Genomic DNA, 26,555 nt, shown 5'->3' on the forward strand with positions numbered 1-26,555 from the left:
AACGGATTTTGATGAAACTTTACAATAATATAGCTTATGCATCAGAATAACACATAGGGTAGTTTTTGTCCCGTTATGGGGGGCAAAACCCCCTTAGGGGGGGTAATAAAACACAATTTTTGTATAAATTCTCTAATATTGGGATGAAAAAATACTTGCACATATTTACATTATATGTCCATCGAAAGCTCTGATTTTTCTGCTGAAGATGGCAACTGTTCGAGATTTGTAAGTAGAATAAAAAACGAGTTATGAGCTTTTTAGTTCCATGTTCGAAGGCTTTCCTCAACTCAATACAGTATTTAGTGTATCATCTCAACTCCCTGACGATAGCGACAATTGTTGTATTGTTGACTATCTTTGCTTTTCGTGACTGTTCAAGGCTTTTCTCAAGTCAAATCTTGAAGTAAGATTTTTGCACAAGATTGGCAAATAATACATGATTTGGCTGATCATTTTTCACTTAAACGGAACTTCAATGTTAATGGTTTTTATTATTATTTATGCTGATTGAACATTTACTCATTATGAAATCAACCAGCAGAAATATCGCCAAAATTTTTGCAGAAAGATTTCCGTAGCTGGTGCATTTGCAGTTTTTTCAACGTCGCTGTTTTTGAAGCCGAAGACTATGTCATAATGTTTCTCAGCTTTCACCATGAAAACAAAATATCGCCAATCAAAGAATTTTCAAAAGACTTTTTTTACTATGTTAAATAATCCAGCAACTTAATTAGGCAAATCCATAAATAGCACAAAAACTTCCATTATTTTTCCTTTTTTGCACAATTTCAAACAATCACCAAATTTTACTACTTATTTTGGAAACATTTCGAATGAAACTGTTTAGCGCCATTTTATGGTGATCAAAAGTATCTCAGCATCTGGCGACGATATCTCTGTAGCGAAAATTAATATCATATCGTTTTACAAAGTAAGGAAAGAATGGGGGAGCATCATCGAAGGTACCCCAAAACGACTTTCGCAAATTCGGTAAAATCGCACCAAGAGCCCACAATGATTGAAATTTCCCAAAATAACTAAAGCAAGTATAAGGGGATTACGAGCGCAGCTACTTTTTTTTAATCACTTCGCACTTCATTAGCCATACAGAGAAGGTTTTAGACTCCATGTTAAAAAAAGTATCAACAGATTAATCTTTTTAAACATGAGAAGATTAATTTCATGTTTTGGAAATTTGTATATGCTTAAATATACTGCTTTCGTTTCTAAATCAATACTATTTTATTCTTTATACTTATTGTTATTTTGGTTATATGGGTAAGGAAGAAACTCGATTTTTAATCATGTCAAAAAGATGTGTTTTAAATTCTTTCACTTAAAACAGAAAACAAAAGCAAGTAACGATTTTTTCTCATAATTATTACTGACCCAGGCAACGCCGGGTATTTTTGCTAGTTTTATATATATTTCGGAAATTCTTCAAATTTGTATACGCTTAAATTTCGTGTTTTCGTTTCTAATTGAATACTATTTAGCTCTTTTTACTTACTGCTACTTTAGTTTTATGAGTAAGGAAGAAGCTAGATTTTAAATCATGTCAAAAAGGTGTGTTTTAAGTTCTTTCACTTAAAACAAAAAATAAATGCAAGTAACGATTGTTTCTCATAATTATTGCTAACCCAGGCAACGCCGGGTATTTTTGCTAGTACATATATAAAGATTGACATTGACACAGATAAATGATAGAGATATATGATTAGGGTGCCGTGTGAAAATTTAAATTGTTCAAACGGTCCTACGACTTGGAAAAGATTGGGAACCCGTCATCTAACCAGGCGGACTGTATCCCCCAAGAGGGCGCCAACCTGGACTCCCAAAAGGCGCACAGGCGCACAGTTTCGAGGAAGATGAAAAAAAAAACCCGAAGGATCACAGGTTCGAGGGTTCAAAAAGCAATTTGGGGAGGGGGGAAGGGGCAAAGGCGCACTAGTTCAAGGAAGCAAAAAAAAAAAAAAAAAAAAGTAGGTGCTAGGCATAAAAATCTGAAGTTGCAAAAAAAAAAAAAAAGAAAGAAAGAAAAGGTTCGAGCGCGCACAGGTGAGAGGGCGCAACGTCCCTGGATCTAACCTGTAATCCAGTTCGTTCCACACATATTTTCCAATATGCTGCCAAAATGTCAAAGGTTTGGAATACTGCACAAATGCGTTCTTCAAGTATTTGTAGCGTTTTCGGAATCGGGAGTTATAAACAATGTGTTTGACATAACCAAATAAAAAGAAATCACAAGAAGTGTGCAACGAATTGGACTGCAGATTAAACGCTTGTCCTTGTAACAAAAGGCTCACGCATCGAACATATTTGTAATTGAACCAAACTTAAGTTTTTTTTCTCTTTATATTCATATATCACTTGTAATATGTGCAGTATAGTTTCAAAACGGCGATTTTCTAAAATCGAGTCCGTCATTTGTTCTCACCCTGTATTTCAGTGACATGAAATATATACAAGTTTAAAGATAAATGCAAGAGAAATATGGGTCATTCCATGTCAAGTCATCCAGAGTTTTTTCCCTCACCTTTTTGTATTTCTTTGAAATTTGGCTCATTGATTTTACCCTTTGAGGTAATCAAAAGTTCAAATTTTTAGATTTTTATCTCTATTATTTTTTTATTTTGATTTTTGGAAAAACCCGCTTTTTTTCATGGATGCTTGAACCTAAAATGGACGATAACTCAGCACCAAATATAGAAAGAAAGATTTTGTAAAAAGCATTTTAAAGTACATTAGTTGCTGTTGAATGGGACATGCAACATGACTAATTTTTAAAAAAATTTAATTTAAAAAAAAAATTTAATTTTAAATTTATATTTCTCAGAAAAGGTATAATGAATTTTTTTAAAAAAAATCTCAAATTTTATCTTTATTTGTGCAATTTTATCTTTATTTGTGCAAAGTTTCAAGTTGGGATCTCAACGAGATCATATTTTTATGAATTTTTAAATAAAATTTGACTTATGAAATAATGCAATTTTTCAGATTCTAACTAGTTAAATATGGGGTTCTTTTACTGGGGATGGTTTAGTAAGTAGTAATTGATCATGACTGTGCTTGAAATGAACTGTCATGACTTTGTAGATTAGTACCCCCCTCCGCCACACAACCACTTTTATCTTTTTTTTTCCAAAACTGTATTTAGAAAAAAAAAACCGGCACGTAAGAGTTATAACCATAATAAACTGAGACGCACGCTGCTAAACATCAGTAGTGACTAAATCTTATAAATGGGGGGGGGGGGGTTATAAAACTAAAGGTCAGAAAACTGAAGAGAACCACTCATTTGCAGCTTTTTTTTCTTTCGGAAAGTGGGACGTTAGGGGGAGGGGGGCAATCTAGAATGAAACATAACAACATGGAAGGTTATGCTCAAATTAGCAAAATTTGTTTGATCTATAACTGCTTTTAATATATGTATAAATAGATCTAGCTGCATAGTTCTCGTTTAGAAGTAAAATTAAAAGACAACTAGCATTAAAAAAAAGAAAAAACAGCTGCACTCCAAATGTTGTAGAAAGACAGTTAGTTTTATGCGGACAGACATATGACCTGATACTTAGATTTATTTTTAGTTTAGTGTAAAAAGAATGAAACAACACGGGGGGAAACACTCCTATTTTGCTGTGATCTTGAGGCAAACTATTTCTTTCCTCCATCCAAAATTGAAAGTTGGTGCAGGGGTAAGGGACGAAATGAATCATAACTTTTCTTATCAGATAGTGAAATAATAAAGTACATTTTGTGAAGTTCGGATTGAAAAAGAAAAACTTGGTCTGAAAAAAAAAGCATCAGGTGAAGCGTGATACTAGTATAGTGTTAATCGTATGTGTGAGTGAGTGTGTGGGGGGGGGGGGGGGGAATGTACTTTGTCTTGCTTTAAAGAAAAACATTTACCAGCTTTTAATATGTTTTCTATTCATTTTGTTTTATTTTATTCATTTATTTATTTTTTACATTTTGAAAATAGTTTTGGAAAAAAATAATAAAAGTGTTGGCTTGGGGGGGGGGTCTTTTTCTTACTTAAAAGAAGGACATTTACCAATTTTTAATAAGTTTACTATTTATTTTGGTTTTTTTATTCATTTATTTATTTTTTACATTTTAAAAATAGATTTGAAAAAATAAATAAATAAAAGTGGTTGTGCGGGGTGGGTGGGAGGGGGGGGGGATGCTTGCCAATTTACAAATTCACGTCAGCTCATTTCAAGCATAGTTATGATCAATTACTACTTACTAGACCATCCTCAGTGAGAGAACCCCATTTTTAACTAGTTAGAATCTGAAAAATGTCATTATTTCATAAGTCAAATTTTATTTAAAAACTCATAAAAATATGATCCCATTGAGATCCCAATTTGAAACTTTGCACAAATAAAGATAAAATACACAAAAATGTTTAAGAATTTAAAAAAAAAAATTCATTATACCTTTTTTGAGAAATTTAAGTTTAAAATTTAAATTTATTTTTTAAAAATTAAAATGTTTTTGAAAATAGTCATGCTGCATATCCCATTAAACAGCAACTAATGTACTTTAAAATACTTTTTACCAAATCTTTCTATCTATATTTGGTGCTGAGTTATCGTCCATTTTTATGTTCAAGCATCCATGAAAAAAAGCGGGTTTTTCGAAAAATCAAAGTGTCATAAATAAAAAAATAATAGAGATAAAAATCTAAAAATTTGGACTTTTGATTACCTCAAAGGGTACAATCGACGAGCTAAATTTCATAGGAATACAAAAGGGTGAGGGAAAAAATTTCTCAAATTTTGGATCACTTGACATGGAATGACCCATATAGAGAAATAGAAAAAATTTGAAACAAACGTTTTCTGCACTATATATATATATATATATATATATATATATATGTATGTATGTATACGACGTGGAGCAGTACTCCAGAAAATTTCATAAACATAAGTCAAGTCACTCTGAAATTGAAAAATTTTGTGTTGAATGAATGTTTCAACTCTGTAGCCGAATCTCCACCAAATACGTCAAATAAATGTTGCGGCGTTTGCACAAATCTACAAAGAGGATCTGTTTAATTAACCATGAATACTCATAAAGCACTATCCATTCTAAGAATTAGAAAGAACTCGCTAATTTGCATCCATTGACTTATGACGGTAAAACTTGGCAGGTAGCCGAACGAGCTTGATGATCGCCTAAACTAAGCTCGAAAATTGACGAGTTGCCAAAATAAGAAAACTAAAAAAAGCAGAAGAAGAAAAAAATTTGAAGATTTCTGATAAAACTGCTGACGAGGTTTTCTAAGTGTGGTTACTGGGATGAGATATTTCCTTGACACATCCGATATGTTACATGCTCAAGATGCTAGGCTTAGACAATGTATGGAGCGGTTGGAAAAAATTTTACTCTTTGTCGGGTTTGATATTTTTGAAGAGACTAAATTTATTTGTACTGCATTCATCAGTCTTTGAATGTAGAAGCGCAAAAAAAAAATATGTTCTTGTCAAAATATGTATGACAAGAAGAGGTCAGGTGTATAATACTAGTCGCCTTCGCGAAAAGTTGGTTCGCCAATTTGTTTTCAAATACATGATTATACTGGGGAACAGTGATTTTGTTGTTTTAGATCGGTGACTTGGGTTTGACTGCTGTAAAAGTCCTTATTTTCGCGAGCCGTAGCTTTCGCGAAAAAAAAGATATTGGTGATTTCGCGAATTTGACATAAACAGAGTCGAAAACTGACTATTCACAAGCAGATTTGTTTTTCTTTTTATTGATTACGCCATCCCTTTATACGTATTCAACAATGTTAAATTTAACAAAGTATGGGATTACCATCAAATTTTGATATATAAAGAAGAAAATAGTTTTGTTCAATAAGAATATATATATATATATATATATATATATATATATATATATATATATATATATATATATATATATATATATATATATTCCTTGTACACACATGTAGAGTAAAAGTATTTCGCAAGGCTTAAGTTTTGGAGACAATGAAAACCTCGCCACCAGAAGTAATGTAATATTCATTAATTAAAAATATTTTTATTAATAAATATTCCCCGTTTATGCATCAAATAATATTGTGCCGCAAACAATTGCTAGAGATTTTAAAAGAAGCGAAGTTGAGTAATGTCCCTGTAATTCTCCCTTTTGATTGTGTCACTTCTTTTGACTCTTTTTCTGTCTTTTACTCTCTACAATTTTTCCAAAGTTGTCAGGGCTGTTGAAATTTCACTAGTTTCATTAGCATACTTGTTTTCTTTTGGTATTCGTTAGAGCTTCTTAACAAGTGGTAGTTGATGTAGAAAACTATGAGATTACGATAGAAAGAATATGAATGACCGAGAATATGAATATGGAGAAACTGCCCATTTGTTGTCCAAATTCTAGATGTCAATGCCACTGCTTCAATTACATTATCTGAAAACAGATCTCTAAAACGGTTTTCCAATTTTCATTTACACGTTGCATTCGTTGGAGACATCAAGCCATGTCCTCTGAAATCTTGAACAGAATTTTCTGAAAGAACTTCTTCCAACTAAAAGCTCTATTCTTAAATTTTGGCCTGCTGATTTAACTATTTTTGCTTCCTTTTACATAGTAAAGGAAGTATTCGCGAAAATAATTTCATTCAAAAATTGGCCTTAATTTCCATTTTGCTCACCCCCGAATGTATGTTGAGGTTTTTTTTTTTTGACTCGACTACACGTGCATATATAGTATACCTAAGAACGTATGGATGCCCGAAATATTCATTTTGACAATCCCCGAGTTAATTATGTACTACGAATTTTCTCGTCACGTCCGTATGTAACGTTTGTATGTATGTGCGCATGTATCTCGAATAACTCAAAAGCGGTATGCCGTAGAAAGTTGGAACTTGGGAAGTAGACTCCTAGTGGTGTTTAGTTGTACATCTCCCTTTTGGTTACGTTCGAATGTTCCAAAAGGGGTCTTTTACAACCTTTTTGGAAGGAAATCATCGTTAATTTCGATGCGAACTCAAGTTGTGTTATAATTCGGTGGACATGTGGTAATCTATCGGCATGCTTTTGGTCGCCAAGTTTTTTCGCCAACTTGGTGACAAATTTGGCGTGTTTTTTCCCTTTTTTTTTGAAAAAACTGGATCCAATGTGACTATTATTGGCGATATTTAGAGAGTTAATCATTGAATCACATCAAAATTGCCAGTGATCGGGAAATAAATCTGTGTAAAGCGTTTTTTTGCTTCGGTTCGCAACTAACTAGGGGTAAAAACATTGACAGTGCTTTCTTGCTTTCACCAAGGCACTATTATCATTAAATTGGCGTAAAAGGAAGTCATGTGATGCACACATAAGCTCGTTTTTTTACATTTTTATAAATTCATTTATGTGTGAAAATTGTGGAAAAGCAATGTATAGCGTACTCTAAATTTGTGCACACATATATGAAAACAAAAAAGTGTTTGAATTAGCTTATAAAAACAAAAACTAGTACTTAACTTGAAAAAATTGCGTATTATGGATTAACTAGAGCCCCATGTCCAGTGCTATGTTCGGGAAGTTTCCTGTGCTCCGTACCTCAAATGCCTAAAAAATGTCTATTTTTTCAGAGGTGCATCTAAGACCAACACCTCGTATTTCACGGAGTAGTACAAACAGGGGCGTGCACATGGAGGCGGGGGGTGAGAAGAGATACATGTTGGCCCGGTCCCGAGCCTGTATGGGGCCCGAAATTTCTAAAATGAGAGTGAAATATATGTATGGACGTAGGGTGGACGTAGGGGTTAGCAATATGGAGGAGGACCCGTAAAAGTCATTTGATTGGCCCCAAAATTACTTTCCGCACCCTTAAGTACAAACCCCTAAGTAATCCCGGTAAAAGGAAACCCATAATTCTAAAGCTGTTATTAAACCTATGATCGCTATCCTTGATCATTGCTTAGTAAACATTTTACAATTTACTTAAGCTTAAATCACATAAGTATTACTATCTATCACAGTTCTTTTATGGCATTTTTTTCAATTAAAAAATGACAATTTAAAAACACTAAACAGAAAACATTGATGTTAATCAAACATTGACTCCAGACTCCAGTAATGGTATACTTCACCTCAGGTTTGCTGGCATTCGTCCTCGAATGAGTTCACTTTAAAACTGGTTGCTATAGTTAGGCGTTGGCGATGTTTATTAAAAAAAAAAAATAAGGAAAAACTTTTAATGATTATTATTGCTTGTGTTATTTTTATTATTATTATTATTATTATTATTACTAATACTATAATAACAACACTTATTGTGAGTATTATGATTTTAATTATTATTATCATTACTATTATTATTAGTAGTATTATTATTGCAACTGTTTATTATTTTGAATATTATTATCATTGTTATTATTATTATTGTCATAACAACAATAACAACTTTTGTTGCTTTTGTTGCTTAAACAGTCAAAACATTAGCGTTAAAGCATAAAAACACAGAAGATGAGCCTGTATGTAGTTAGATATAACTTGTTCTTGAAAGTCTGCATTTAGATATTGAATGTAAATTGTTTTACATGAATGTTTTGCAGTGGCGTTCTAAGTAACAAAATTCTACATTTCATAATGAACTGGTAAATTTGAAAACATTTTTTTTCCTGAAGATTTAATAATGAGCTAGATAAAAAATAATTTTTTTTTTTAATTGGTCGTCCGTTTGAAATGATAAGTTCCTGCATCAATGGAAATTTTTTAACCAACGGCTAAATTTGTACAATAAGTAAATAAATAAATAAAATAATGACCGGGAAAGAGTGGGGGTGTAGCAATTTTTTGCTGTTCTGTAATACAGTCGTAATTGAAAAATTAAAAGCTTCAAAAACAAGAATTTTGTTTTATTTATACTCTTTATGATTTTTTTTTTGTGTTAATGCTTTTTTTTTTTTTGGCAATTGTTAATGTTTTTTTTTTTGTAAGGAATATAAATAGTTTAGAATTTTAGGGAAAAGAAGCTTAGGTACTCCCCCCCCCCCCCGCTCATTTCGTTTAATGTGTTTTCAGCTCATTCGCAACTCAATCTGTGCTTTATATTTAATTAATTATATCCAATTAGTATTTTCTATTGATAATACCGAAACCTAGATGTAAGCGAACTCCTACAGATACTTCGCTAAAACTTTTAGTATCCCAATCCGCACCCTGTGCCATGATCCTCGTGGTGGGCACCCCTATATTCTTATCTTGAGCTTAGGCATTTTTTTCCATAACCATGTATTCAGTTTTATTATTTAACATTTCTAACAATTAAGAACAAAAATAGTACTTGGTATTATCTCGTTGGAAGAAAGTACAACACATTTGAATTTTCCTCCCTTTTTGAAAAATTCCTTCAGAGAGGTTAACCGATAAAGATGGATCAGTGGTGTGTTCCAGCAATTATTACATCACCCCCTCTCACAAGGTTATGGCGTAGGCAGTTACGTGGCAGGAAGCAGACGATTTTTGCACGCTCCGAAATTGGCAACAGCGCCTCAGAAAAAGAAACCACGCTGTATTTCCGACCGGCTTTTTCTCTGTGTTCACAAATTCGAAAAGATCGTTCAAAACCTTGCCATTATTCTTCTGACAAGAATATCCGGAGATTCCCGACGTACGGAAGCTGTGCATTCGAATCTTGATATTAAGAACGAAAGATGAGAAATTCGAACATGTAATTCAAGTCGAAGGAAACAAATCCACAGTGATTTAAAAATAGAATAAGATGCGGGAAGAATATTACAAAGAGCTTCGGTTGGAGAAAAAAGAATATCATAACGAATGTTCGCAAATCAATCTATTTTCCAAACTACATGTTTGAATTGATTCCGGCAGATAAATGTTTGTTGGAAATTGTTTCCGTCCGAAAAATGACTAGTATTAGCTTGAATATTTAATTGAAAAATGCTTGATTTGTTGCTGTGACACCCAAAATCATGTTTTGAAAAAGAAGAAAGAGTCAAATTTTCCATTTTGAGAGAAAAAAGAAAGAGAAAATCGTGAAATATTTTAAAAGAGCTGAGTTAAATTCTGTGATCATAGAACATGTCTGGAGAATGCTTAACCATCTCTTTAAGTGGGGGTGTCCCTTGGGGCTTTCGTCTTCAGGGTGGTGCTGGTACAAATCAACCTCTCACTGTTTCCAAAGTAAGTTATATTTTCTTTATTGTTTGTGCAAGGAATTTCGCGAGATGATATTTAAACTACTATAATGCTATTGGTAATTTACATGAAATCTGCTGTCTGAGATAAGGTTTAAAACTGAAGAATGACATCCAATGTTATTTTGCAGGGGATTTATTCATATGCAGTGTTATTATGCTTCTAGGATTGATGGGGCACCCCCTCAAATGCTGCGGAATACCCTCCCCCCTCTAATGTGTTAAAAATCCCCCTGAAATTACTTCTCTAAGAAATTCAATTGCTATCTGCACCGTACAACCCCCCTCCCCCTTCCTCATAGTAGAGTTCCCCTCTGCATTACGCATGTTTACTGGAGAAAAAGAGTTATCTAGTTTTCCATACACAGAGGTAATATCTATTGGGATAAACACCAGTGTATTGATGGTGAAAGTACCCAATCTCTGATGTCAATTTTGTGTTTGCTTATTTATTTATTTATTTATTTCAAACGTGATGTTATTGCACTTTCACATCAATTTTCTAACCTTCTATAATTTTTGTTAATAAATATGAAGATTTCAGCAGGGGTGCAGACCAGGGGGGGGGGGGGATTATGGCGCAAGTTGCACTATCAAAATTTTTGGGGTGGATTTTTCTTTATTTATTTTTTTCTTTATTTATTTAAATTTATTTATTGATTTATTTTTAATTTAATTTATTTATTTTATTTTATTTTATTCTGTTTGTAATTTATTTCATTTATTTATTTAGTTTGTATGTGTGTCATTGGCGTAGCACAGAACTTTTCGAACAGAAAAAAATGATATCAGTAATTAAGAATAAATAAATAAACAAATAAATAAAAATACTTTAAGAAATAAATGCATAAAACTTATTAAAAATAAATAAAATAAAAAAAGAGAGCTGGAAAAAAAATAAACAAAAAAAAGCAGGGTTGGAAAATTTTTTTTTGGGGGGGGGGGGGAATTGGCGCCATAGAACTTGGGGGGATGACCACTCCTGGATTCCAGCATATAATGAGCCGTATGACATTACTGATAACTATAAATAAAAATATTAAAAAGTTTTAATGCTTCCCTGTAAATTTGCCATTTTTGACATTGAAATTCGTGTACCAAAACCATCGTGATGTAAGTGGGTTCTGTTATGGAAAAAAAAACGAAGTAAGTGATTTTCTTTGTAACTCATGTTTATGGTACCACTATTTCTCTCTTTTCCCATATAATGGGTTAAAAATTGTAGTGATTACCAAAATGAATTATCAATAATGTCCCTGCATTTTGCGAGAATCTTAACTTGTATCGAAAATTACATACAGAGGATTCGTAAAATTTTTCAAAGAGAATGAGTGGGGGTAGTTTACGAGTGAAATGCATTCGCAATTTATTCCTTGGACGAAAAGCGTCATTTAAATCATGCTCAGAAAAAGAAAAAAAAATCTCTCCTCTCCCGTTATTTCTGCTCTGCGGGAAAAACAGCACATCTCTTCAAGTCATGTATTTCTGCCATAGCCCTGGCTATATGTCGGTAACTTACTAAAACAACCTCAAGTGTTTACCGTATCTATGCAAATTGTCGGTGTAAAAGAAAATCAACAAACAGTAAAAAGTTGCACTGGCAGCAACAAGAAAAACTTTACACCTTAAATTATTTGCGTTTTGTCAATTTTTGTAATGAATTTAGTTTTATTTACGCGAAATGTGATCAACTGAAATGCGGGTATGTAATATTTAGAGAAAGCACAAGAGTTACTCCAGCTTTGTTGACCATATATAAGATTTTAACCTCATGCAACTTTTATGGTTTCGCGGCTGTCCATAAATGATGCCACACTTTTTAAAATAAAAAAATTTTGTCTTCCACCCCCGCACCACTTGTCACAAAGTGTCATACTTCTCCTTACACCTCTCCTTCCCCTTGTCACATGTCATGCTACTTAACATAAGCAAATTGTTACTTAAAATGTGTGATGTCACACTTCTTGTTACTCCCTCCATTCCCTTGACACAAATTGTCTTCCACTTACAGCGTAACATCATTAATGAATGAGTCTTATTACTGAAATGAAAAAAAATTAAGAAGTACATTTTATTCCAAAAGGGATTATCCACAAATGATCTCACGTTTTGAAGGGAGAAGGGAGGGTTCATGAAGTTGTGACAGTTTGTGACAAGGGGGAGGAGGAGAAACAAGAAGTGTGACATGACGCATTCTGAATAAGAATTTGTTTCAGAAAAATAGTGCGACTTTTAGACAAAGAGTGGGAGCGGGGAAAGTAAGGTAAATTGTGACAACACTTTGTGAGAAACGGGGGGGGGGGGGGGGCATGCCCGTCATTTCAAAATTTTACAGAGGGACGGGCAAAGGATATGTACTCAATGTGTTTTATATAGGGAAAACATCAAAATACATGCAAAATTTTGTAATGATCCGTGACCCAGGGGGAGGAGAGTGCATTGACACCCTCCTTCTTGATCGTCCAAATGACGGGCCTGGGAGGGGGTCGTGAGTATTGGAAAAAAAAATGTGACATCATTAATGATTAGCTCCTAAGAACTTAATCAAGAGCATGATAATTATATAGATAATTACTATAAATAGGAGTTATTGATTTAGAATCAAAGTATTAAATAAATAATTTAAGGCTAATACCTCGAATAACTACCTAAACAGTCACAGAAAACTACTAATCTTTGTTTGTAACTAAGCTTTGTTGATAAAAGCTAAAAATAAAAAAAAAAAAAAGATTAAAATTCTGTGCACAAAAGCGAGAAAGATATACCAAAATCACTATCATGTTTTGCGTCCATTCAACCCCTACAAGGCTTTTCAAGATTTTAAAAATTATCTACATCGAAAATTCCCTAAAACGGAGGGAAATAATAATCAAGTTATTGATAACACTCATAATAGCTGCAAAATAATGAATGCTTTTTAATTAATACCTGACCTGGAAAGAAAGTGGAAAAAAGCTTAATTTTCAAGAATATTCTTGCAAACTGAGCTCTTAGCAGAAGATGATTTATTTCAGAAGAATAATTTTGACTGATTATATTTGAAAAACTACTGCTATCAAATAGTACCAAAAACGAATACATTTTATAAGAACAGCTATAAAAACCAGTAGAAGTCCAGTCAGGCCCCTGTACCATTCATTACCACCACTTCCCCTACTAAATTTCAAATGTTTCTCTTTCTTTTCTTTTTTTTTTAATTTTAATTTCACTTTAAAGTTTCTCTTACTGACAAGTTTTATAGAAGTTGTATAAAGTTTGAAGAACAGCTCTGTCTATTATGAGCCTACATCTTTCTGTACACAAATGAAAGTTTTATAGAATAATTGTAGGTACGTAGCAAGTAAAATTAATTAAAGATTAAAGCTTATTTCCAGCTTTTCAGGATTCAAGATGATCAAAAAAGCTTTTTTACTCATTCAATCAGTTGTTGATTCCCTAAACCCGCATGCCGTTTAGTTCTTATTGGAAAGTACTAGCTCAAATATACCTATTATATAAGAAAAGTTTCTGGGCATTTCGTCTGGTATTCCTCTTAAAATTCCAGAAAAAAAAGGCAAATTATGAAAGGTTCACGATACGGTTAGCATACAGGGTGTTTCTGAACTCTTGGGCAAAACTTTAGCGGGTGATAATACACATCAGGACTATCAGTATAATAGCAAAAATGAGGGTCCCAAACGTCTTCCGAAGAAGATAGACGCCATTAAAGTTTAGGATCAAAAATTTTAAATGATCATAAAAAACGAAAAAATTGTTCGACTCGTTTGTGGTTTTCCGCTAAAAATATTCTTTTTATCAGTATTTTTCTTGAAAATAAATTTTGAAGATGTAGTTTAAAAAATGCCGCTCGAGGGCGCTTTAGAATTTGGAGCAACAAACAACAATTTTTTACCGCTATTTTTGAATCTCATTAGATTTTTTCTAATGCTTGGACTTAAACTTAAATTTGAGCTAAAAATCAGAATCATTGGGCATGATTTAGTCGTGTAAACTAAACTGAACTCAGAAGTTGAAAAACCCTCTAACACAAAAAAAAAAAAAAAAAAAAAAAACCTTAACCCAGAAGAAAACGAGTGATCGCTACGAAACTTAAAATGGATGTGGCCTATGACAAGATAAGGAAATGATTACAAATTCAGAACAAAAGATTGTTCTATTAAGAAGTTGATGACATAATAAAGGTTACAAAAACGTAAGTTGTATAGCCTCCTCCAGCAGTTATACACGATGAAACACGGCGTGGTATAGAGTGTAATAGGTTACCTATGAGCACTGGGACTTAATCGGGATTCAGCGTTGAAGATAACATGCATCCTGTCTGTCCCAACCCAGCTAATCAAGTGCAGCGAAAATCCAATCCATCGCAGTGGACGCCGGTTCGAGATACCAGCGTCTTTCAGTCCACTCAAGATAATTTTTATTGATACTATCAGTTTCCTGGAAGGTGTTAAACGACATGGAACTAATGTTAGCTACCTTGTTGATATGGTAGTGGTAGCTCTTTTGATGTGCGATCTTCACGCTCATTTCTGTGTCTAGAATGCCTTAAATCGCTCCGACCGAAGTGGCGGCAGATACGCGCGTACTGCTTCTCTGAGACCTACTGTACGTCCTTTTAAAAAGCCCAACAATTGCTCTTATCCCTCTAAAAGGGCGTCCTAGTCACAATAGCGTCCTTACAACTCGACAGTTTCGTTTGAAGTGCCCTTTGACACAATCTTTCCCACCTTCAATCGTACCTATCAGCGCGTTTCGTATGCGCATAGCGCGCTTATCCTTTCGTCACTGGCGATGAATTGTAAATCATCTGCTACCGAACTACACTCCTGCTAAGTTTGTTGGTTGCAGCTCAATTTATTCTTGATACATAAATTTTTTTGTAACAAAGTGTATTTCAACTTTTGAAGACAGTTCAGTTCTCACTACTTAATCACTCCCAACAATACAGATTTTGAGCTCAAAATTTAAGTTTAAGTTCAAGCATTAGAAAACATTTATTGATATTCAAAAATAGCGGTAAAAAATAGTAGTTGTCCGTTACTCCAAAGTCTAAAGCGCCCTTTATTGGCATTTTTTAAACTACATCTTCAAAATTTATTTTCAAGAAAATAATGATAAAAAAGAATAATTTTAGCGAAAACCGCAAACGAATCTACCAATTTTTCCGTTTTTTACGATCATTTGAAATTTTTGACCCTAAACTTTAATGGCGCCTATCTCCTTCGCAAGACGTTTGGGACATTTATTTTTGCCATTATATTGTTTGTTCCGATGTGTAATATCCCCCATCTTGAAGTTTTGTCCAAGAGTTCAGAAACACCCTGTATATACAGGGTGTTCCGTTTTAACCTGCAAGACCTTTATTTTTGCAACCGTTTGTCCTAAATGTATAGTAATTCCAATTGCAAAATGTTCAAAATCATATGCAAGGTTAAGATGTTGAAAATATGAAATAAAAATAAAAATAAGTCAAAAAATACAAAAATTAACTTTTTATACTAGTCCCATGTCCCCTAACTTATATTTAGGAATATAATCTCCATTAAAAAATAATTCCAACAAAAAAAGTTTGAAATTAATACGACCAATATTCCCAGGGATATGAAACGCAGCATTTTGCGACTTAGACCACTTTTCACTCGCCGTCAATTACATCTTTTGGGGGAAAATATAGCGGCTAACAAGTCTTTAAAATGATATGTGTGCATAGAGTTTGGTTTTTTAAAATTGTTTGAAGTTTCGTAGTGTGTTTTTGCGTATTATGGCATAACATTTGCATTTATTTTTGAATAGCAATGAAAAATATACATAGTACAGTGAAACCTGTGTAAGTTGACCACTTGCGGGGCACTACTTTAGTGGTCAACTTAAACAGGTGGTCAACTTACAGAGGTTGATTTATATGATAAGGGCTAGTTTCGTGACTGAAAAAAGTGGTCAACTTAGACAGTTGGTCGACTTACTAGGGTGGTCAACTTCACAGGTTTTACTGTACTTTGTTTTTCTTATTTAGACGACCTGTCATTCTCCTGAAAGAGCGATAAGTTCAATCTCATCTTCTGTATGGTCCCTTAAAACTTTGAAATTTAATATCTCATTGAGTTTTGGTCGCACTAATGTCAAGTTTTTTGTGTCAATATTAGTTTCCAATGAAGATTATTTTTCTAAAAATTAGTTAGGGGACCTGGGGCCTGTATAAAAAGTTAAATTTCGAATTTTTCGACTTATTTTTATTTTTACTTCAAACTTGCAATATCTTAACTCTGCATCTGATTTTGAATGTTTTTTGATTTAAAGTATACATCTAGGACTAACGGTAGCGAAAATAAAGGTCTTGCAGGTTAAAAAGGAATACCCTGTATATGGTGTATATACAAGAATAAATTTTTAAAGAAATAAATAGGGGATCTCCAGTCTTCAAAATTTAGTTGATTTGCAAATTAGGAGTGTGCCGATAAGCAAATTGACCGATTACCGATCAATAGCCTGTTGATAATCACAATGATTATTTTTTACACTACCAATTTCTCCATCATATTTTTCTCGTATAATTTCGACTTTAGAAATAGTTGATAATTTATTTTTGAGAGCTGACTTATATTTCTCCACTTTTCTAATTTTACCGAAATAATTTCAAAAATTCATCCAATTTTAATCTAATTGTTAGTAAAATTACATTATGTTACCTAGACATGAGCATTTTAGGGTGTAGCTTGTGGTTAGCAGGATAACTTATGATCACTTTTAACTAAAATTTATTTTTTAATTATTAGTAGATATTTAATTCAACACTTATTCGTTATAAACATAATAAGGTTGCCTAGAAGTACTAAGCTAAAGAAGAAACGGTATCGACAATGTTGCAAACATTATATACATGTTTATATTTGTTCAAAATAGAAAAAATAAATTAAAAAATGGCATTACTTCAATCATCAGTTCGTAAAATAATGAAAATAATAATAAAGTATGTAGATATTTTTTTAATCAAATGGTAATTAATAGTAATTAATGTTTTGTTGAATCAAAAATCAATAGTTTAAAAAGCAAGTTGGAAATTGTATGATGTAATCATGCCTATAGTCACAAGGAACAAAATAACTGAAAAAAATGTTGTGTCTTCAAAAGCTGGTTTATCATAACATAAACTTAGGAAATGATCCTTTTAATATTCCTTTCTAAACTATTTGTCTTGTTTTTACTCTGCACACTTTCATTCTACATGTTATGTAATGTTTGCGGAAAATTACATTTATTTATTGTTAACAGATGAATTGATCACAGTTTCTTGCTGAAGGTATGCTTAAAAAATACTTTGGTTAATATTTTTCCGCCGATTAATCGGCGCATCCCTAGTGCAAATAGCTTGAACTCGAACTCATACGTAAAACTTTACGTAAAATTGGAAAGAATTACAGAAGCTGAGTTCCCGTGAGCTCTAAGAAAACAAATGTGTGCATGTTAAGGAGATTACACTGTAAAACGATCTTCGAGTACCATGTTTCTAAAATATTTATAGGTTTTTAAAACTTTTAATGTATCTAAACAAAAACTAGTACATTTACTAGTAGTACAATTATATTAAAAACAAATGCACGGAAACCTAAAACCAAAATAATAAATACAATATAACTGAGTTTGAAATCTCTTAATCTGTAACGTAACCTGTGCCTAAGGTCTTTACCTGTGCTACAAGTTACAAAGCAATAAATTAATGTAAATTTGTTTGGTTAATTAACTTTTAAATATCAATATGTTGGACTCTAAATGCTTAAGTAATATCATCTAATAAACAAAATATTAATTCATTAACAGAAAAACGGTTACTTTTCAAGATTAAACCGTCCAATGTTTCTTTTAAGATAAGGAAATTTATACTTACATCATTTTCGTTTTTTAAAGAAATTTAACAATGATTTTAGCTCTGTGTGAATTAAAATTGAAAAAAGAAAGAAAAATAAATAAATAAAAACAGTGGCTGCATTTATGCAGTGATGAATTTCCTTTGATCAGCACCCAACCAAAAGATACTCGTGAGATTGTCCAAACAATGACAATTCTTTTTTAACATTATCCATTTTATATTATTTATTTATTTAATTATTTATTCTTTTAAGGTCGGGCAATGACCTTTTATAGTTTAGTCATTCTATACCTCTGAAGGCATGAAATCTTTATAGACGAAGCATAAATTAGAAAATAGCACTATAATTACATCATTGCTCTGTTCAGCGTTTAAAAAAAGAGAAAGGATAACTCTTACAATTGGAGAAGGGGTTCATGGCCCCTTCCCGAGCCTCTAAAATTGTCTGCCACCCACGCAACGCGCTGAGTCCGCGAAAATTATGCCAAACGATCTTCGCAGCTGTAATTTGGGGTGAAGAAATGGTTGCGGAAGACTCACCCTTGTTAAGTTACGGGCATCAGCGGAAAGTGTCTTAAGAACTCTTGCTGAGGGAATTATTTCTAAGAATTCCTGACTTAGGGAACGCGGATGCTGAGACATGTGTTTGTAACTTAAATAAATCAGTGTGTAAACAGTAATATAAACATTATAAATCCTTTTAGCCAAGCTTCAATTTAATGCTTACAACAAATAAATAACAAGTAATCCAGAAAAAAAAAACCTTTGAAAACGCTTTTAAACATATAAATTAAATTAACGCCTCAAAAACTTGTAGTATTAAGAATGTTTCAAAAATGCAAAATCTACATATTTCTGCTTGCATAGGTTTAGCACAAAAAATAATTTGTTACATTATTAAAAGAATTAACTTATAATTCTATTATTCATTTTTATTTTGGCAACTAGAAAATCACTCGTCAAGGTATGACGAGAAAAAATTGCTTCCACATTTGATCGAAGCAATTGCCTGTTTACTAATATTTTGACTGTTGACATTTTAACCCTAAATGCAGTGAATGAACCTTAAACTCTAGTAGATACAGTTCATTGTTGACCACTTTTTCGTTCCTTCATTCTCCTAAAATTATAGTCTTAATAGTAAAACAGTTAGGTACCGGAGTTTAGTTCAGCTTTGTTAAAATAAAACATTGCCCTGCATGCAAACATTGCCAAAAATATTATCAAGTTGTCATGATATGGCGCGAAGTTCATTGTGGGTGACGTCAGGAGCGTTACTCAATCAGTGAATTGGCTATTGGGCGATTCCATGAAAAGTGGTCCCGGCACACTGAAATATTTATTTAGAATAAAAAATATCTGCTGTTTTCAATTTCAGCATCAATTTTAAGAAAAAACATGTTTTATAATTTTATATCTCCTTTTGGCATATTTGATAGCACAGAGATAGCACAAAAAAAAGCATTGTTATTTAGGTAAATTCAAAAGCCATATTTTTTCTAAATCATTAATCTTTTCTTGAAAACGCTATGAAATAACATTTAAACAAATGTTCTACTGTAACTATGAGTTACTATAAATGTAAAATTAATCCTTTTAATAAAATTTAGAACCTCGAAAATTGTCAGGGAATTTTTTTTTCCCGGTAACACACGTAAAGCACCCCCCAACCCCCAAACTCCTTTCCCCAACATGCAGAAAACAAACAGATAAGAAATGTAGTCCGTACACTATAGCTTTAGAAGAAAAAAGTTTTCAGTGAAAAATACTCTTTTTTTTTCTTTTTTCATCCCACAGCATAGTCAAGCCACAGCAACCAAAAGTGGTGTATTAAATTTAATGATGTGTTTCTCGGTGAACCTATATTCACTGAAAAATTTTAAATTAGAGTCAAATGCGTCAAACGAATAATGACATAAGACGCATCGACTTTCATGCACACAAATCAAGACTTTCATTCTCATCTTAAAGACATTTTATGTTGATTAGAGATCTACAATCGAATTGTTTCATTCAGACAAACGATCTTTTTATCTTGCTTTTGGAACAAAAGACTCTTTCTCTGGTAGGATTTTTCTACTGAAGTATTGTTATTCATTTTTAAGTCGAACTGTGTCTTTTCTTTTACTCTGTTCTTGTATGGTCTATTTTAAAATCCTTAGTATGGGGGACCGCTTCCAGTTTGCTTTCACTCTGTCAAGAGCCCGAGTTTAAAAAGTATGAATGTATGACTTTCCTGTATTAATGCAACCAAAGAGGTAAAAATTGTTTTATGTTTGCGTAGGAAGCTTATTTACAGGAGCGCAATACTGGATGTTTATAAAATCTTGCACTGCTAAGGAAAAATGATTAAAAAATCTATTTAAGGATTTTTAAACATAATTTGTTAACTATTTTAATCATGATCTCATCAAGTTTATTTCCCACTAGTGGTGCCCGCACGGCTTTGCCCGTAGTTGAAAATTAAAAGTTCATTCGGGTCGCCTGTATATTTACTAATAATGGATGACGAATTTCTCGCCAATTGGCTATGTTCATTCGCTCTCCCATTCCACGTCATGACAATTTCGTAATTTATTTGTCCATCTTATGAGAGTTTTGCTCCGGAAAGCGTTCTTAAAATTGAAATAGAAAAAGAACAAAATTCGAAAAATCGCTTCGAGGTGCACCCGCCCCCCCCCCACCCCCATGCTACAAACTAATTTTGTGCCAAATTTCATGAAAATCGGCCGAACGGTCTGGGCGCTATGTGCGTCACAGACATCTTACAGGCATCCAGACAGAAAGACTTTCAGCTTTATTATTAGTAAAAAAGATAAAGATTGATACAATACGCTTAAGACATTTGTAAGCTAAAGGCAAGTATATGGCGCTAACACTGAATTTTGAAAATGGTGTCTAAGAAAGAAAAACTCCCAGGGTGTCGCAAGGGGGATTTTGAGCGTCAAATCCTCAGAACCTGTAGCTTTAACACATGTCAAATCCAATATGACGTTTTACATCCATAAAAGGACTGTTATGACCAAACCCTCAAAACCTAGAAGGTAAATATTCTGGCTGCGACAGTGCCTGGCGTAAAGTAGAAAATTGACTAAATCTTCTCAGAACTGCGAAAGGTATACATGCAGAAGTGTATCAACCTTGTGAAAAAACTTTTCGACATAGGGATCAAAGTAAAAAAAAAAAAATATTTTTAAAGTGTGCGAACACCGTGAATTATTTTTTCTTCAATATTCATTGCACCTTTATAAAACTTAAATTGGTTATCTTATATGAGGGGGGGGAGACATAAAAAGAAACACATTTTCATTATTTATTTGCTTTTGAAAAAAAAATTATGTATTTTTATTTTAGTAAAATTTACCGCTATTTTTTTCTGTAAAAAGCAGCCGTATACTTATCGCTTCCAGTTTATTCACTTTTTCATAGTTTAAAAAACTTTTTGTGTTTGTCTCTTCCTTGCATACCAGAGAATGATATTGGTTTGATTTTTGAGTTTGTGATTTTTATTTTATAATCTTGACAAATGTCATAAAGCAGGGTAATGTGCGGTACAGTTAAGTAATTAAGATTACTCATATTTTCCAAAATGAAAAAAAAAAAAATGGATATTTGTTCTGAGAATTACAGAGCAGAAAAAATATAAATATATTTTACAATAAAACTTGCATTGAAACATTTGTTTTAAAGGTTTGGCAGTTACTTTTTATGTTCAAAAAAAAAAAAAAAGTAGTAAATGTTTACTTTTTTCGTTATGGTGCTAAGTGGAATATGGGGAATATATTATGGAAAATAAAGGGTTTTTTGATGTAATACTTTCTTTTTGAGTATTGAAAATATTTTTGATCCAGTGAACGTGTAAATGAAAGGCAATGAATAAGTAAATAGAAAAAATGAAACAATAAACGAGTAAATAAATTAATAATTTCTAAATGAGGAAAAAGACAAGCGAATAAAAGAGTGAATAAATTGTAAAATAGTGAGTGAATGATTAAATAAGTGAATATTTAGGGGAGGGTGGCCCAAAGCGGGTAGGCCTTCGTATGCCCCCCCCCCCTGATGTTTAAGCGGCGATGCATACGTATGTCGTGTTTACATGAAAAAAAAGGTACATTTCTTTAAAAAAAGTAATCGACTAATCATAAGTTTTGTAACTTATGATTAATCGAAGACTAGCTTTTTTTTCCCCCAGTAATATTATGTTATTCTGACACTACCCCCTACGAACTACGATAGTCATTTCGTTTGTTTCTTTTTTAAATTTAAGCTTATAATTATTGAAATAAAATGAATTTGGGCAAAGCGGGTATAGGATTTAATCATATATTTATTTATAATTTCTTGACTCGTGTGCCGACTTAGATTTTCTAATTCAATAGGATAAGTATAACTTTAAAAAGTTATTTTTTAGGATGGGGAGTGAATTAGTTTATTATTTTATTCAGTTATTTCTTTATGTTTAATAGACAAATGTGCTGACTTTAAATTGGATAAATACAACTGTTTTTCATTTTTTATATAATGGCAGGGAGCTAGTCAACTATTTTAATCATTTATAACTTCACATTTGATTGGCAAATGTGCCAAACCACAAGTAGTTAGGCTTACCGGCTTTGGGCTCCCTGTAGGGCAAAGCGGGATTTCCAAATGTTTGTAAAAATTGATAATAAATAAATATTAGGTTTGAAATGATAACAAAAATCACTTTTTATTTTGGAGTTCAAGAACCCTGCTAGGAAATAAAACCGAAATTGTTGCGACAAAAGTCCAAAAACTACTATTTACGAGCGTTCTTCAAAAACCTACCCGTTTTGGGCCACCCTCCACTAAATGTATACAGTCGACTTGTGCTACAACGCGATTCGACCTACGCGAAATGGCTATAACGCGAGTTTTTCACGAATAACGATAATTTTAGAGCTCACGCGAATTTCACGCCCGCCAGACGCAAATTTTCGGAAGTAAATCGTGGTTCAGAAGTATTGACTTCGCTATTCGTTGCTAAATATTGTTTTGATGAATGGATTTTCATCTTTTTAGTATCACTAGCAACAGAAGTTCTCACACTCAGCTAGTCAAGATATTGCTTTGTTGATGTCTATAAATAACCTGTTCGCATTTTTCTTTATTTTTTCTTTCTTTCTCTCTTTTCTTTTCTACTTTTTCTTTCTTTTTTTTTTTCTTTTTTTTTGTGTGTGTGTTTTTCTAAATGTCATAAGCGCGATGTTTTATCAAAAGTTTGAAGAAGAAAAGAAAAAGAGAAAACTTCCTTCAATTAAAGAAAGGGTAAAGATTCTCGATATGCGCGAACATCTAAAAATCGCGTCGAAGGTAGAACGGAAATCAGATACGAGTGAATCTTCCATACGTAAAGTTAAAAGTCAAGAATATACAATCCGTAAAATTACAGCACTTAATTTCAATATTGAAGTTCACAGAAAAAAACTCATCTAAGCAAAATGGAAACATAATGAAAATGGAAGCTGCTCTTGTATTGATTATTAAAGAGTTCAGGAAAAGGGGTGTTACGATTGACGAAAACAGTATAAAAGAAAAGGTGAAGCAATTGCATTTAAAAATTTATTAGAATAGCGATCCAATCACGATCATAAATATTCATCCCCTTCGTTTTTTAAGTTATAAATATTATTACTGTATACACTGCACAATACAATAACAGTGCAACAATTTATACTGCACTATAAAATGCAGCATATACTGTATGTGCCTTCTTTTTATTTTACGTCTCTCCTTCCCAATCATCACTGATTTTGTGCATCATTACGTTACTTTACGTTGAACAAAACGGCCTTTTGTTTTTAATGCAGTAAAAATTCAGTGCTATATGTAAGAAACGCTAATGTATGGTAAAGGAATGGTTTAAAACAGTTTTAGAGATGTTTACAAGGGTCCACAACTTTTGGGTATGTTTATAAAAAGGTCACATACGTAGCCTTTTCCACAACGCGAAATTTTGACTTATGCGAGGGGTCTTGGAGCGCATCCCTCGCTTCAGTCGAGACTTGAATGAAAATGAGAATTAATTAATTAATAAATACATGCTTGTGGCATTCGATAAATGATTGAAAGAGTAAACGAAATAAACTACTTCACCTCGTCCCATCTACTTTAACTAATTCTACAAAACATTTAAAATACAAAAAAACTTAATATTAAGTAACTAAATACTGCATTGAGTATTAATGGTCTCAACTGGAATGTAAAATGGAAGACACAAGTCCTTGATCATTTTACAACAACAAAAATAATTTTTGGCTTACACCAAAATATTGTAATACTAGCAGTACCCGCACAGCAATGCCCGTGCTAAAAATTTAATGGAGGTACGTTGAATAAAAAAAATTGACGCCACCTCACCCTCTGATGTGAAATGATCATTTTTCTTTGTATAAAATGCGTACTCACTTTTCAGAAAAAAAATCTATTAAAGTTTATTTGGAATTTAAACCTTTTCGTCAAATGATTAAATTAGATTTACATTTGCTTTAAAACTCTATTTAGCTAGTGAAGCGGTTTTTACTGCAGCATAAAATATTTTGCTGAACAAAAAAAAAAAAAAAAAAAGACATCAATAGATATCTTTCATATGTAAAAATAATTCCATAACTCTATTGTTTATCGCCAAACTTGCCCAGCAACCACGCTATCATAATCCATCTGTCTAACGAAAAAAAAACATGCCGTGAACCATTCAAAAATCATCGTCAGAAAAAAAGAAAATGTCGTACATATCACTGGGATAAAAACAAACCAAAAGTTTCTTTTATTTCAAAACAAATCGCGAGAACAATGAATTTCATTAACGGTTGCCTTGAAACAATAATCCTAGACTGAACTGCACAGCGCCTAACGCGCCAAGCGACCACGCTACCGGAACCCAGTCCTTTTGCGAGTGAAGCGGATGTTTTTTTTTTTTGGCAATAATTAATGTTTCGCCAAACAAACAAAAAGGTATATGATCACATTAACAGTAACTTTCAAATCTTTATATATTAAGAGTTGCGTTTCCCGGCTTTGCCCGGACTACCTTAAGAATAAAAATTGTGTCGAGTGACATATATCCAACAATCAAGTTCAAGTAAAAGAAAAAAAAACACCATGCAAAATTACCCTTCCAAACATTGACGACAGATATTAAAATACTTTTAAGTAATTAAAATGCGAAAGATGGATTTTGAAAGGGTAACCATGGAAACACGAAATAAAATAAGTTTAATATATTAACTGAGGAAATAAACAATGGATTTAAAAAGCGTAACCGTGGAAACGTGAAAATAAAATAGCTGACAACCTGAATCAAAATGAGATATTTCGAAATTGATTTAAAAACGCTTGTAACTTTTTTTCCTTAGAAGATAGAAGCTAATTTTTTCGACCGAAAGTCGAGATATTTCTAGAGTAAAAAATGTCGCTTTTTTCAATGGTGTCAAAAAGAACACTGTGGGACAATTCCTTCACTTTTTATTGATAGATTTAATGAAGAAAGTAGTACCTAAATTTCAGCTAAGCCTAAAAAAGTTCGAGCTATAAACGCAAATTACTCCCGTCGTAATGAAGTTAGAGCATCGAAACAAATTGCTTAGAACGCGGAAAATTCTACCCTTTTCAACGATACGTAATATTAGTATGTGCAAGTAATTTTTCACCCCTTTAATAGGTAATAAAAGGCAATTTACGTGAAATTTGGGCCTAAATTTGAATAAAAAATGAACTATTTATCGGATTTTCAAATTATAGCCTATGTTACTCAGTAAGAAAGCACCTTTCATACAGTGAAAGAATTTTTCAAATAGGTGCAGTGGTTCCGGAGATTACCTCGAACATATAAACACACACAAATCCGCCCTCTCTCTTTATAATATTAGTAAAGATGAGTATCAATTTTTGAAAATTGCTTATAATATCATATGCTTTGACTTTCAGATGTAACTTTTCCCTGACTGGAATAGACTACACGTGTTAATACATAGTTGCAATATTACCACGTAGGTGGCGGGAAAAACAGGATTAATATTTCAACATTTCACTTTGCCCTCATTACCCTACATAGATGGGTTATTGAAGGTCATCTTTATTTGGGGGTGCTGTAAGTAATATGAAAACAATAAGAAGATCAAATTGCTGATAAATTAGTTGAAGAAAGTGTTCTAAGGGATTTATTAAGAAGGTTTTTCTTTCTTTTTTTTTTCTTAAGATGCTCAGCATAATTGCGCAACACTTTTAAGGGGGTCCGGGACACAAAAATCGCCAAATTTTGCAATTTTTTACCATTTAAAAAACGTCTCCGTTTGTTTCTGCTTCAAAGGACGTTTAAATCTTGTTTCTATCTTAATTAGAACGAAAGATATAATTATTTTTGTTGCATGCATTTAACTAATATTACATTATCTTGAAAACTTGAAACGCGTTTTTCTCCATGATGCAATTTTCCCCCGATTTTTTGCATTCAAACCCTTATAGGTCAAGAACGGATAAAGATAAAGCAAT

The 26,555-nt window shown here is 32.6% G+C and overlaps 1 protein-coding gene across 3 annotated transcripts in view; it reads left to right on the top strand.

Moving 5' to 3' along the window:
• Positions 1-26,555, top strand: part of LOC129226583 (synaptopodin 2-like protein) — a 178,717-nt gene that overhangs the window by 19,359 nt on the left and 132,803 nt on the right. Inside the window, exon 1 of one of the 3 annotated variants that reach the window (XM_054861202.1) lies at positions 9,579-10,169. The exons of 1 other annotated variant lie outside the window; for it this stretch is intronic. In XM_054861202.1, coding sequence (XP_054717177.1) covers positions 10,068-10,169 — 102 coding nt within the window. In that variant the 5' untranslated portion in view covers positions 9,579-10,067. Of the gene's footprint in view, positions 1-9,578; positions 10,170-26,555 lie in introns of those variants that run through there. One more of the 3 variants, XM_054861205.1, reaches the window with a different exon arrangement.

This window comes from Uloborus diversus, chromosome 7 (assembly GCF_026930045.1).
Source record: "Uloborus diversus isolate 005 chromosome 7, Udiv.v.3.1, whole genome shotgun sequence".
In the NCBI taxonomy this organism is placed as follows: domain Eukaryota; kingdom Metazoa; phylum Arthropoda; class Arachnida; order Araneae; family Uloboridae; genus Uloborus; species Uloborus diversus.